The sequence below is a fragment of the Symphodus melops genome, assembly GCF_947650265.1.
Source record: "Symphodus melops genome assembly, chromosome: 18".
NCBI classification, from domain to species: domain Eukaryota; kingdom Metazoa; phylum Chordata; class Actinopteri; order Labriformes; family Labridae; genus Symphodus; species Symphodus melops.
Window position 1 is genome coordinate 19,695,480 of NC_136708.1, and position 14,484 is coordinate 19,709,963.

The 14,484-nt window shown below is 41.4% G+C and overlaps 2 protein-coding genes across 3 annotated transcripts; both read left to right on the forward strand.

The window, feature by feature from the left end:
* Positions 1-2,229: 2,229 nt before the first annotated feature.
* LOC306839033 (uncharacterized protein) lies at positions 2,230-3,320 on the forward strand. Its single transcript, XM_079367501.1, has 2 exons — positions 2,230-3,137; positions 3,229-3,320. The coding sequence occupies exons 1-2, from the start codon at positions 2,264-2,266 to the stop codon at positions 3,249-3,251; spliced, it is 897 nt and encodes a 298-aa protein (XP_079223627.1). The 5' UTR covers positions 2,230-2,263; the 3' UTR covers positions 3,252-3,320.
* Positions 3,321-8,815: 5,495 nt separating this feature from the next.
* LOC306839401 (uncharacterized protein) lies at positions 8,816-14,015 on the forward strand. 2 transcript variants are annotated; one of them, XM_079368081.1, is made up of 2 exons: positions 8,816-10,130; positions 13,673-14,015. In XM_079368081.1, coding segments are annotated over exons 1-2 (1,257 nt in total). In that variant the 5' UTR covers positions 8,816-8,875; the 3' UTR covers positions 13,675-14,015. The 2 variants fall into 2 exon arrangements, with proteins under 2 accessions (XP_079224207.1, XP_079224206.1); XM_079368080.1 differs by lacking the exon at positions 13,673-14,015 and adding an exon at positions 10,348-10,464 and having other exon boundaries at positions 8,816-10,256.
* The last annotated feature ends 469 nt before the right edge of the window (positions 14,016-14,484 follow it).

The following is a 14,484-nucleotide window of genomic DNA, read 5'->3' on the forward strand; positions in this document are numbered from 1 at the left end:
ACTTTAAAGTATTTCTAGGATCTCTGAGGGCCTGCATTGAATGGTTTTAAGTTGTAGTATCCTTATGCCTCAGCAGGTCTGGCTAAAAAAATTGATATTTTCATATTTTCATTAAATAAAAAAGTTTATAAAATGACTCAGTGGCGCCCCCTTGAAACCTTCAAAAAGGCCTCCCCGTAGATGTTTTTTTGTCCTACATGCATAACCATTTTGATGCACATTAACCATGTCAGGACCTACATAAAACCCTCTAACAACCTGTTAAAGCTATTTTCTTAGGCCAATGTACCTCTCCTTTAATGCTCTAAACTTGCAACACTGTACTGACTGTGTACTGGCTGTTCGCATTTTGCAACATTTCAAGGACACTTTGTTTATCAGAAACTAACACACGAGCATCACATCACTTCTGCTAAAACTTCTGCTGACACATAGTCTGTAGCTGACATAGCACACAAACATTTTAGAGGACGCAGCTTACTACTTCATCTTGTGGCTTCTGACATTTGTGGTCTATCCTCTGGTTTTTGGTCGCGAGGTGGACAGATAAACCCTCGGTATCTACATTGAATTTCCTTGCTTTATTAAACCTTCTGGTTTGTTCAATTTGACTCTGAGTCTCTTCTCTTCCTTCTCTAAGAAAACCAACACGCACAAGGTGACTTAAAAAACCTTGAAATAAACTATAGTCAAAACATTAAGGAAGTCTGCCATATTTTTTTGGATGCAAGAAAATTGGCTGAAATTCACATTTCACAGGTTACCTATTTGAACAAACTTGTCCGAGGGCGTTCAGCCGATCATTGCAAGCTCGATGTCAGTGTGTTCGAATAATAAAAACACAAGTATTAGGTTAATTGGCCACTCGATATTATAATAATAATAATAGAAAATTATAAACATATTTCTGTATTTCTGCCTTACACATTAAAGACAATAAAATAAATCATGAACACCTCACATATGAGTCTGTATCAAATATTTTCGATGGTAAGTATTTAGAGATTCATGTTAATACAAAGCATGTCCCTAAAAACTGGACGGGCTCTTAAAAACATTAACCATGCCAGGACCTACATAAAACCCTAAAAGATGGTGATGGTTAAAGATGGTGTGATACCTTTCACTTAAACTACTAAAAGTCATGATTTATGTTTTCAAACTCTCTTACCGTATTACAACGACTGCCAAAACTAAACGTGGGCAAAGTTTCAGATCAGGAGGTGAAAGTATGTTGGAGAAATCAAAGGATCAGTCTGCAGACTCTGCACCTTTGACACTTGGAAAGACAGATACTTTATTGATCTAGAGGGAAATTCAATTCTAGTAGATGGCATGCAGGACACAGACATTAGATACAATGAACAGTAAACAATAAACAACCACTGCCCCCCCCCCTTCCTTATATATTAGTGATGCAATGATGTAATAGAGGAAGGACAGTGGTTGTTTATTTTTGTTTATTGTTTTAAAATGCTCTGGAAGCCCCGCCCTCTTTCAGAACATTCACGTATCAGAGCCAATCAGAAGGCAACAATTTAGTGGAATGTTGGGCTGCTTTGAAGCTTGAGTTATGAGTCATTAAAGCACAACGAGAGACTGGCTTTACTGACCACACGGACAAGACGAGTTCATCGCTCGAGAAGGATCAACTACAGTATCAACTGCAGAGAGCATTTTAAACAGTTTGAGACAACTTCAAGTCTGCAACAGCCTGCTCAAGACTTAGTTTACAACAGTCTGATAAGAAAGAGACATGGATTCAAGACAGGAATCAGCAAACCAGGCTTCTACTTCTGCTGCCCCTCAGAGCGCTCAGTATCGTCCTGATGAGGTACATTACCTGAAAGAAGCCCTTCAAGGTGCTAAAAGCCAGATTGGGAACCTTCATTGTCAGAGGTTCGATGACCAGGTGTTTTGGGAACATGAAAGGCGGAGTATGTGCCATAAGATTCACAATGGACGGTACAGAGCCAACCGGCTGCAGGACATCATGAGCATCAGGGAAAAGGAATTCAAAGACAATCTTGAAAAAAACATCCAGACCATCTCCAAACAAGAGCTGGAGATCTCCCGCCTCAACACCTCTCTCAAGTTGAAGGATGTGGAGATTGAAGCTGCCAAGCGCTTCAACAAGGAGCAGATGGAGAAGAATGACGCACAATTGGAGGCACAGAGGCAGATCAACTCTGAGCTCAGAGATCAAATGTTTAAGGCATCTCTGGAGCTCCAGAGGGCTGCTTCTCTGCTGAAGGAGACCCAGATGAGGTTGGACCTTGAAAAGCAGCAGGTCCAGCAGAGAGACAGCTTCATAGAGGCTCTCAGGAAGGAGAAGGAGGACCTCTCCCAAAAACTCTTTGAGGCCTCCACCCAGCTGAAGAGCAGAGAAAATGAGTCCTTCCAAAAAGATCCCCAGGAGGAAAAATACAAGGCTCTGCAGGAAAAGTTCATGAAGGAGATGGAGGAGAAAGAACAGATCTGGACCTCCAGAATCAAGAATGTAGAGCAGGAGAAATCCGAGCTGGCAGAGGAGAACCAGAAAATGTGTAAAAGTGTCAAAGAGTTGGAGACGGAGAACAAAGTCCTTGCAAAGACAAATGAGACTGTGACGACCCAGATTGATGTGCTCGAGATGACTGCTGAAAAAGAGGCTGATCAGGAACAAACCAGAGTCCTGGAGGCAGAGACCGAAAACAAAGAACTGCTCAACAAAGAAAAGATCCTGGTGGCCAGAATCGAAGAGCTCGAGACAGAGACCGAAGAAGTCAAGCTCCATCTCAAGAAAAAAAAGAAGAAGACAGGCTTCTTCTCAAAGACTTTTAAAGGGGAAACAGATGAGGAGCAACAAAAAGAAAAAGAAGAAAATGAAAGGAAACAAAGAGAGAAGGAAGAACAGAAGAAGGATGAACAGAGGAAGAAGGAACAGAAGAAAAAAGACAAAAAGGAGAAGACTAGTAAAAGAAGTTTTTGGAAGTTCTGGTCGAAAAAAGAGAAGGTAAAAGAGGCTCCTTGTAGCCTGTCAGCTCAGGTATCAGTAGCTCCTTGGTTTCCATCCTCCTCCACCTCGAACTCCTTCCTCCTCTTTTTATCCTTTCATCCAGCCTTCGCTCCATCTCCTGCCCTTCGTTCCCCTCTTAATCTATGACGCTGCGGGACTGCACGACAGTGCCGCCATTAAGACGGTTCCTGGTTTGAATCCTCGGCCGGTCTTTCTGTGTGGGGCTTTTCATGTTCTCCCCGTTTGCATATGAGGTTTCCTCTGGGTGCTCCAGTTTTCCTCCCAAATAATCAAGACATTCGCTTAATTGGCCACTCTAATAACGATAATAAAAAATGGTGAACATATTTCTGCATGTGTCTGCCTTTCACTTAAAACACTATAACATAAATAATGAACACCTTGTCTTCCACAGCTGTGTGATTTGTGACTGTATTGAAAAGATGAAAAGCAAACATTTCTACAGAATTAAAACTGTGATGACAGTTTTTAAAGACAATTGAGCTATGGTGCAGTTTACAAAACATCCTCACCATTGCTCTGGGAATAAAATACTTTAAAGTATTTCTAGGATCTCTGAGGGCCTGCATTGAATGGTTTTAAGTTGTAGTATCCTTATGCCTCAGCAGGTCTGGCTAAAAAATTTGATATTTTCATATTTTCATTAAAAAAAAAAGTTTATAAAATGACTCAGTGGCGCCCCCTTGAAACCTTCAAAATCGCCTCCCCGTAGATGTTTTTTCTTCCTACATGCATAACCATCTTTATGCACATTAACCATGTCAGGACCTACATAAAACCCTCTAACAACCTGTTACAGCTATTTTCTTAGGCCAATGTACCTCTCCTTTAATGCTCTAAACTTGCAACACTGTACTGACTGTGTACTGGCTGTTCGCGTTTTGCAACATTTCAAGGACACTTTGTTTATCAGAAACTAACACACGAGCATCACGCCACTTCTGCTAAAACTTCTGCTGACACATAGACTGTAGCTGACATAGCACACAAACATTTTAGAGGACGCAGCTTACTACTTCATCTTGTAGCTTCTGACATTTGTGGTCTATCCTCTGGTTTTTGGTCGCGAGGTGGACAGATAAACCCTCGGTATCTGCATTGAATTTCCTTGCTTTATTAAACCTTCTGGTTTGTTCAATTTGACTCTGAGTCTCTTCTCTTCCTTCTCTAAGAAAACCAACACGCACAAGGTGACTTAAAAAACCTTTAAATAAACCATAGTCAAAACATTAAGGAAGTCTGCCATATTTTTTTGGATGCAAGAAAAATTGGCTGAAATTCACATTTCACAGGTTACCTATTTGATCAAACTTGTCCGAGGGCGTTCAGCCGATCATTGCAAGCTCGATGTCAGTGTGTTCGAATAATAAAAACACAAGTATTAGGTTAATTGGCCACTCGATATTATAATAATAATAATAGAAAATTATAAACATATTTCTGTATTTCTGCCTTTCACATTAAAGACTATAAAATAAATCATGAACACCTCACATATGAGTCTGTATCAAATATTTTCGATGGTAAGTATTCAGAGATTCATGTTAATACAAAGCATGTCCCTAAAAAATGGATATGAACAATACGGGCTATTAAAAACATTAACCATGCCAGGACCTACATAAAACCCTAAAAGATGGTGATGGTTAAAGATGGTGTGATACCTTTCACTTACACAACTAAAAGTCATGATTTATGTTTTCAAACTCTCTTACCGTATTACAACGACTGCCAAAACTAAACGTGGGCAAAGTTTCAGATCAGGAGGTGAAAGTATGTTGGAGAAATCAAAGGATCAGTCTGAAGACTCTGCACCTTTGACACTTGGAAAGACAGATACTTTATTGATCTAGAGGGAAATTCAATTCTAGTAGATGGCATGCAGGACACAGACATTAGATACAATGAACAGTAAACAATAAACAACCACTGCCCCCCCCCCCCTTCCTTATATATTAGTGATGCAATGATGTAATAGAGGAAGGACAGTGGTTGTTTATTTTTGTTTATTGTTTTAAAATGCTCTGGAAGCCCCGCCCTCTTTCAGAACATTCACGTATCAGAGCCAATCAGAAGGCAACAATTTAGTGGAATGTTGGGCTGCTTTGAAGCTTGAGTTATGAGTCATTAAAGCACAACGAGAGACTGGCTTTACTGACCACACGGACAAGACGAGTTCATCGCTCGAGAAGGATCAACTACAGTATCAACTGCAGAGAGCATTTTAAACAGTTTGAGACAACTTCAAGTCTGCAACAGCCTGCTCAAGACTTAGTTTACAAAAGTCTGATAAGTAAGAGACATGGATTCAAGACAGGAATCAGCAAACCAGGCTTCTACTTCTGCTGCCCCTCAGAGCGCTCAGTATCGTCCTGATGAGGTACATTACCTGAAAGAAGCCCTTCAAGGTGCTAAAAGCCAGATTGGGAACCTTCATTGTCAGAGGTTCGATGACCAGGTGTTTTGGGAACATGAAAGGCGGAGTATGTGCCATAAGATTCACAATGGACGGTACAGAGCCAACCGGCTGCAGGACATCATGAGCATCAGGGAAAAGGAATTCAAAGACAATCTTGAAAAAAACATCCAGACCATCTCCAAACAAGAGCTGGAGATCTCCCGCCTCAACACCTCTCTCAAGTTGAAGGATGTGGAGATTGAAGCTGCCAAGCGCTTCAACAAGGAGCAGATGGAGAAGAATGACGCACAATTGGAGGCACAGAGGCAGATCAACTCTGAGCTCAGAGATCAGATGTTTAAGGCATCTCTGGAGCTCCAGAGGGCTGCTTCTCTGCTGAAGGAGACCCAGATGAGGTTGGACCTTGAAAAGCAGCAGGTCCAGCAGAGAGACAGCTTCATAGAGGCTCTCAGGAAGGAGAAGGAGGACCTCTCCCAAAAACTCTTTGAGGCCTCCACCCAGCTGAAGAGCAGAGAAAATGAGTCCTTCCAAACAGATCCCCAGGAGGAAAAATACAAGGCTCTGCAGGAAAAGTTCATGAAGGAGATGGAGGAGAAAGAACAGATCTGGACCTCCAGAATCAAGAATGTAGAGCAGGAGAAATCCAAGCTGGTAGAGGAGAACCAGAAAATGTGTAAAAGTGTCAAAGAGTTGGAGACGGAGAACAAAGTCCTTGCAAAGACAAATGAGACTGTGACGACCCAGATTGATGTGCTCGAGATGACTGCTGAAAAAGAGGCTGATCAGGAACAAACCAGAGTCCTGGAGGCAGAGACCGAAAACAAAGAACTGGTCAACAAAGAAAAGATCCTGGTGGCCAGAATCGAAGAGCTCCAGACAGAGACCGAAGAAGTCAAGCTCCATCTCAAGAAAAAAAAGAAGAAGACAGGCTTCTTCTCAAAGACTTTTAAAGGGGAAACAGATGAGGAGCAACAAAAAGAGAAAGAAGAAAATGAAAGGAAACAAAGAGAGAAGGAAGAACAGAAGAAGGATGAACAGAGGAAGAAGGAACAGAAGAAAAAAGACAAAAAGGAGAAGACTAGTAAAAGAAGTTTTTGGAAGTTCTGGTCGAAAAAAGAGAAGGTAAAAGAGGCTCCTTGTAGCCTGTCAGCTCAGGTATCAGTAGCTCCTTGGTTTCCATCCTCCTCCACCTCGATCTCCTTCCTCCTCTTTTTATCCTTTCATCCAGCCTTCGCTCCATCTCCTGCCCTTCGTTCCCCTCTTAATCTATGACGCTGCGGGATTGCACGACAGTGCCGCCATTAAGACGGTTCCTGGTTTGAATCCTCGGCCGGTCTTTCTGTGTGGGGCTTTTCATGTTCTCCCCGTTTGCATATGAGGTTTCCTCTGGATGCTCCAGTTTTCCTCCCAAATAATCAAGACATTCGCTTAATTGGCCACTCTAATAACGATAATAAAAAATGGTGAACATATTTCTGCATGTGTCTGCCTTTCACTTAAAACACTATAACATAAATAATGAACACCTTGTCTTCCACAGCTGTGTGATTTGTGACTGTATTGAAAAGATGAAAAGCAAACATTTCTACAGAATTAAAACTGTGATGACAGTTTTTAAAGACAATTGAGCTATGGTGCAGTTTACAAAACATCCTCACCATTGCTCTGGGATCAAAATACTTTAAAGTATTTCTAGGATCTCTGAGGGCCTGCATTGAATGGTTTTAAGTTGTAGTATCCTTATGCCTCAGCAGGTCTGGCTAAAAATTTTGATATTTTCATATTTTCATTAAAAAAAAAGTTTATAAAATGACTCAGTGGCGCCCCCTTGAAACCTTCAAAAAGGCCTCCCCATAGATGTTTTTTTGTCCTACATGCATAACCATTTTGATGCACATTAACCATGTCAGGACCTTCATAAAACCCTCTAACAACCTGTTAAAGCTATTTTCTTAGGCCAATGTACCTCTCCTTTAATGCTCTAAACTTGCAGCACTGTACTGGCTGTGTACTGGCTGTTCGCATTTTGCAACATTTCAAGGACACTTTGTTTATCAGAAACTAACACACGAGCATCACATCACTTCTGCTAAAACTTCTGCTGACACATAGTCTGTAGCTGACATAGCACACAAACATGTTAGAGGACGCAGCTTACTACTTCATCTTGTGGCTTCTGACATTTGTGGTCTATCCTCTGGTTTTTGGTCGCGAGGTGGACAGATAAACCCTCGGTATCTACATTGAATTTCCTTGCTTTATTAAACCTTCTGGTTTGTTCAATTTGACTCTGAGTCTCTTCTCTTCCTTCTCTAAGAAAACCAACACGCACAAGGTGACTTAAAAAACCTTGAAATAAACCATAGTCAAAACATTAAGGAAGTCTGCCATATTTTTTTGGATGCAAGAAAAATTGGCTGAAATTCACATTTCACAGGTTACCTATTTGAACAAACTTGTCCGAGGGCGTTCAGCCGATCATTGCAAGCTCGATGTCAGTGTGTTCGAATAATAAAAACACAAGTATTAGGTTAATTGGCCACTCGATATTATAATAATAATAATAGAAAATTATAAACATATTTCTGTATTTCTGCCTTTCACATTAAAGACTATAAAATAAATCATGAACACCTCACATATGAGTCTGTATCAAATATTTTCGATGGTAAGTATTTAGAGATTCATGTTAATACAAAGCATGTCCCTAAAAACTGGACGGGCTCTTAAAAACATTAACCATGCCAGGACCTACATAAAACCCTAAAAGATGGTGATGGTTAAAGATGGTGTGATACCTTTCACTTAAACTACTAAAAGTCATGATTTATGTTTTCAAACTCTCTTACCGTATTACAACGACTGCCAAAACTAAACGTGGGCAAAGTTTCAGATCAGGAGGTGAAAGTATGTTGGAGAAATCAAAGGATCAGTCTGAAGACTCTGCACCTTTGACACTTGGAAAGACAGATACTTTATTGATCTAGAGGGAAATTCAATTCTAGTAGATGGCATGCAGGACACAAGACATTAGATACAATGAACAGTAAACAATAAAAAACCACTGCCCCCCCCCCCCTTCCTTATATATTAGTGATGCAATGATGTAATAGAGGAAGGACAGTGGTTGTTTATTTTTGTTTATTGTTTTAAAATGCTCTGGAAGCCCCGCCCTCTTTCAGAACATTCACGTATCAGAGCCAATCAGAAGGCAACAATTTAGTGGAATGTCGGGCTGCTTTGAAGCTTGAGTTATGAGTCATCAAAGCACAACGAGAGACTGGCTTTACTGACCACACGGACAAGACGAGTTCATCGCTCGAGAAGGATCAACTACAGTATCAACTGCAGAGAGCATTTTAAACAGTTTGAGACAACTTCAAGTCTGCAACAGCCTGCTCAAGACTTAGTTTACAAAAGTCTGATAAGTAAGAGACATGGATTCAAGACAGGAATCAGGAAACCAGGCTTCTACTTCTGCTGCCCCTCAGAGCGCTCAGTATCGTCCTGATGAGGTACATTACCTGAAAGAAGCCCTTCAAGGTGCTAAAAGCCAGATTGGGAACCTTCATTGTCAGAGGTTCGATGACCAGGTGTTTTGGGAACATGAAAGGCGGAGTATGTGCCATAAGATTCACAATGGACGGTACAGAGCCAACCGGCTGCAGGACATCATGAGCATCAGGGAAAAGGAATTCAAAGACAATCTTGAAAAAAACATCCAGACCATCTCCAAACAAGAGCTGGAGATCTCCCGCCTCAACACCTCTCTCAAGTTGAAGGATGTGGAGATTGAAGCTGCCAAGCGCTTCAACAAGGAGCAGATGGAGAAGAATGACGCACAATTGGAGGCACAGAGGCAGATCAACTCTGAGCTCAGAGATCAGATGTTTAAGGCATCTCTGGAGATCCAGAGGACTGCTTCTCTGCTGAAGGAGACCCAGATGAGGTTGGACCTTGAAAAGCAGCAGGTCCAGCAGAGAGACAGCTTCATAGAGGCTCTCAGGAAGGAGAAGGAGGACCTCTCCCAAAAACTCTTTGAGGCCTCCACCCAGCTGAAGAGCAGAGAAAATGAGTCCTTCCAAAAAGATCCCCAGGAGGAAAAATACAAGGCTCTGCAGGAAAAGTTCATGAAGGAGATGGAGGAGAAAGAACAGATCTGGACCTCCAGAATCAAGAAAGTAGAGCAGGAGAAATCCGAGCTGGCAGAGGAGAACCAGAAAATGTGTGAAAGTGTCAAAGAGTTGGAGACGGAGAACAAAGTCCTTGCAAAGACAAATGAGACTGTGACGACCCAGATTGATGTGCTCGAGATGACTGCTGAAAAAGAGGCTGATCAGGAACAAACCAGAGTCCTGGAGGCAGAGACCGAAAACAAAGAACTGGTCAACAAAGAAAAGATCCTGGTGGCCAGAATCGAAGAGCTCGAGACAGAGAACGAAGAAGTCAAGCTCCATCTCAAGAAAAAAAAGAAGAAGACAGGCTTCTTCTCAAAGACTTTTAAAGGGGAAACAGATGAGGAGCAACAAAAAGAGAAAGAAGAAAATGAAAGGAAACAAAGAGAGAAGGAAGAACAGAAGAAGGATGAACAGAGGAAGAAGGAACAGAAGAAAAAAGACAAAAAGGAGAAGACTAGTAAAAGAAGTTTTTGGAAGTTCTGGTCGAAAAAAGAGAAGGTAAAAGAGGCTCCTTGTAGCCTGTCAGCTCAGGTATCAGTAGCTCCTTGGTTTCCATCCTCCTCCACCTCGATCTCCTTCCTCCTCTTTTTATCCTTTCATCCAGCCTTCGCTCCATCTCCTGCCCTTCGTTCCCCTCTTAATCTATGACGCTGCGGGATTGCACGACAGTGCCGCCATTAAGACGGTTCCTGGTTTGAATCCTCGGCCGGTCTTTCTGTGTGGGGCTTTTCATGTTCTCCCCGTTTGCATATGAGGTTTCCTCTGGATGCTCCAGTTTTCCTCCCAAATAATCAAGACATTCGCTTAATTGGCCACTCTAATAACGATAATAAAAAATGGTGAACATATTTCTGCATGTGTCTGCCTTTCACTTAAAACACTGTAACATAAATAATGAACACCTTGTCTTCCACAGCTGTGTGATTTGTGACTGTATTGAAAAGATGAAAAGCAAACATTTCTACAGAATTAAAACTGTGATGACAGTTTTTAAAGACAATTGAGCTATGGTGCAGTTTACAAAACATCCTCACCATTGCTCTGGGATCAAAATACTTTAAAGTATTTCTAGGATCTCTGAGGGCCTGCATTGAATGGTTTTAAGTTGTAGTATCCTTATGCCTCAGCAGGTCTGGCTAAAAATTTTGATATTTTCATATTTTCATTAAAAAAAAAGTTTATAAAATGACTCAGTGGCGCCCCCTTGAAACCTTCAAAAAGGCCTCCCCATAGATGTTTTTTTGTCCTACATGCATAACCATTTTGATGCACATTAACCATGTCAGGACCTTCATAAAACCCTCTAACAACCTGTTAAAGCTATTTTCTTAGGCCAATGTACCTCTCCTTTAATGCTCTAAACTTGCAGCACTGTACTGGCTGTGTACTGGCTGTTCGCATTTTGCAACATTTCAAGGACACTTTGTTTATCAGAAACTAACACACGAGCATCACATCACTTCTGCTAAAACTTCTGCTGACACATAGTCTGTAGCTGACATAGCACACAAACATGTTAGAGGACGCAGCTTACTACTTCATCTTGTGGCTTCTGACATTTGTGGTCTATCCTCTGGTTTTTGGTCGCGAGGTGGACAGATAAACCCTCGGTATCTACATTGAATTTCCTTGCTTTATTAAACCTTCTGGTTTGTTCAATTTGACTCTGAGTCTCTTCTCTTCCTTCTCTAAGAAAACCAACACGCACAAGGTGACTTAAAAAACCTTTAAATAAACCATAGTCAAAACATTAAGGAAGTCTGCCATATTTTTTTGGATGCAAGAAAATTGGCTGAAATTCACATTTCACAGGTTACCTATTTGAACAAACTTGTCCGAGGGCGTTCAGCCGATCATTGCAAGCTCGATGTCAGTGTGTTCGAATAATAAAAACACAAGTATTAGGTTAATTGGCCACTCGATATTATAATAATAATAATAGAAAATTATAAACATATTTCTGTATTTCTGCCTTTCACATTAAAGACTATAAAATAAATCATGAACACCTCACATATGAGTCTGTATCAAATATTTTCGATGGTAAGTATTTAGAGATTCATGTTAATACAAAGCATGTCCCTAAAAACTGGACGGGCTCTTAAAAACATTAACCATGCCAGGACCTACATAAAACCCTAAAAGATGGTGATGGTTAAAGATGGTGTGATACCTTTCACTTAAACTACTAAAAGTCATGATTTATGTTTTCAAACTCTCTTACCGTATTACAACGACTGCCAAAACTAAACGTGGGCAAAGTTTCAGATCAGGAGGTGAAAGTATGTTGGAGAAATCAAAGGATCAGTCTGCAGACTCTGCACCTTTGACACTTGGAGAGATAGATACTTTATTGATCTAGAGGGAAATTCAATTCTAGTAGATGGCATGCAGGACACAAGACATTAGATACAATGAACAGTAAACAATAAAAAACCACTGCCCCCCCCCCTTCCTTATATATTAGTGATGCAATGATGTAATAGAGGAAGGACAGTGGTTGTTTATTTTTGTTTATTGTTTTAAAATGCTCTGGAAGCCCCGCCCTCTTTCAGAACATTCACGTATCAGAGCCAATCAGAAGGCAACAATTTAGTGGAATGTTGGGCTGCTTTGAAGCTTGAGTTATGAGTCATTAAAGCACAACGAGAGACTGGCTTTACTGACCACACGGACAAGACGAGTTCATCGCTCGAGAAGGATCAACTACAGTATCAACTGCAGAGAGCATTTTAAACAGTTTGAGACAACTTCAAGTCTGCAACAGCCTGCTCAAGACTTAGTTTACAAAAGTCTGATAAGTAAGAGACATGGATTCAAGACAGGAATCAGGAAACCAGGCTTCTACTTCTGCTGCCCCTCAGAGCGCTCAGTATCACCCTGATGAGGTACATTACCTGAAAGAAGCCCTTCAAGGTGCTAAAAGCCAGATTGGGAACCTTCATTGTCAGAGGTTCGATGACCAGGTGTTTTGGGAACATGAAAGGCGGAGTATGTGCCATAAGATTCACAATGGACGGTACAGAGCCAACCGGCTGCAGGACATCATGAGCATCAGGGAAAAGGAATTCAAAGACAATCTTGAAAAAAACATCCAGACCATCTCCAAACAAGAGCTGGAGATCTCCCGCCTCAACACCTCTCTCAAGTTGAAGGATGTGGAGATTGAAGCTGCCAAGCGCTTCAACAAGGAGCAGATGGAGAAGAATGACGCACAATTGGAGGCACAGAGGCAGATCAACTCTGAGCTCAGAGATCAGATGTTTAAGGCATCTCTGGAGATCCAGAGGGCTGCTTCTCTGCTGAAGGAGACCCAGATGAGGTTGGACCTTGAAAAGCAGCAGGTCCAGCAGAGAGACAGCTTCATAGAGGCTCTCAGGAAGGAGAAGGAGGACCTCTCCCAAAAACTCTTTGAGGCCTCCACCCAGCTGAAGAGCAGAGAAAATGAGTCCTTCCAAAAAGATCCCCAGGAGGAAAAATACAAGGCTCTGCAGGAAAAGTTCATGAAGGAGATGGAGGAGAAAGAACAGATCTGGACCTCCAGAATCAAGAAAGTAGAGCAGGAGAAATCAGAGCTGGCAGAGGAGAACCAGAAAATGTGTAAAAGTGTCAAAGAGTTGGAGACGGAGAACAAAGTCCTTGCAAAGACAAATGAGACTGTGACGACCCAGATTGATGTGCTCGAGATGACTGCTGAAAAAGAGGCTGATCAGGAACAAACCAGAGTCCTGGAGGCAGAGACCGAAAACAAAGAACTGGTCAACAAAGAAAAGATCCTGGTGGCCAGAATCGAAGAGCTCGAGACAGAGAACGAAGAAGTCAAGCTCCATCTCAAGGAAAAAAAGACGAAGACAGGCTTCTTCTCAAAGACTTTTAAAGGGGAAACAGATGAGGAGCAAAAAAAAGAAAAAGAAGAAAATGAAAGGAAACAAAGAGAGAAGGAAGAACAGAAGAAGGATGAACAGAGGAAGAAGGAACAGAAGAAAAAAGACAAAAAGGAGAAGACTAGTAAAAGAAGTTTTTGGAAGTTCTGGTCGAAAAAAGAGAAGGTGAAAGAGGCTCCTTGTAGCCTGTCAGCTCAGGTATCAGTAGCTCCTTGGTTTCCATCCTCCTCCACCTCGATCTCCTTCCTCCTCTTTTTATCCTTTCATCCAGCCTTCGCTCCATCTCCTGCCCTTCGTTCCCCTCTTAATCTATGACGCTGCGGGACTGCACGACAGTGCCGCCATTAAGACGGTTCCTGGTTTGAATCCTCGGCCGGTCTTTCTGTGTGGGGCTTTTCATGTTCTCCACGTTTGCATATGAGGTTTCCTCTGGATGCTCCAGTTTTCCTCCCAAATAATCAAGACATTCGCTTAATTGGCCACTCTAATAACAATAATAAAAAATGGTGAACATATTTCTGCATGTGTCTGCCTTTCACTTAAAACACTATAACATAAATAATGAACACCTTGTCTTCCACAGCTGTGTGATTTGTGACTGTATTGAAAAGATGAAAAGCAAACATTTCTACAGAATTAAAACTATGATGACAGTTTTTAAAGACAATTGAGCTATGGTGCAGTTTACAAAACATCATCACCATTGCTCTGGGATTAAAATACTTTAAAGTATTTCTAGGATCTCTGAGGGCCTGCATTGAATGGTTTTAAGTTGTAGTATCGTTATGCCTCAACAAGAAAGAACACGGTTGTAGTGAAGGACATGGTCATTATCCAAAATCGATGTATATCATCACACGTATGATGTGGGAAATACAAAGCCACAGTAGAAATCTTCCCTTCTGAAGAGCAAGACATAGATTTTCAAACTTTCCCAACTCTATCTCCTACATATCTGTTTTGAGAAGGGAAGTGGAAGAAAAG

What these genes read in the sequence shown, in the direction of transcription:
- LOC306839033 (XM_079367501.1), top strand. Translation starts at nt 2,264, where the DNA reads ATGAGGTTGGACCTTGAAAAGCAGCAGGTCCAGCAGAGAGACAGCTTC. An exon ending in TGCCCTTCGTTCCCCTCTTA is followed by an intron (nt 3,138 to 3,228) that starts ATCTATGACGCT and finishes GTGGGGCTTTTC; the next exon opens with ATGTTCTCCCCGTTTGCATA.
- LOC306839401 (XM_079368080.1), top strand. Translation starts at nt 8,876, where the DNA reads ATGGATTCAAGACAGGAATCAGGAAACCAGGCTTCTACTTCTGCTGCC. An exon ending in TGCCCTTCGTTCCCCTCTTA is followed by an intron (nt 10,257 to 10,347) that starts ATCTATGACGCT and finishes GTGGGGCTTTTC; the next exon opens with ATGTTCTCCCCGTTTGCATA.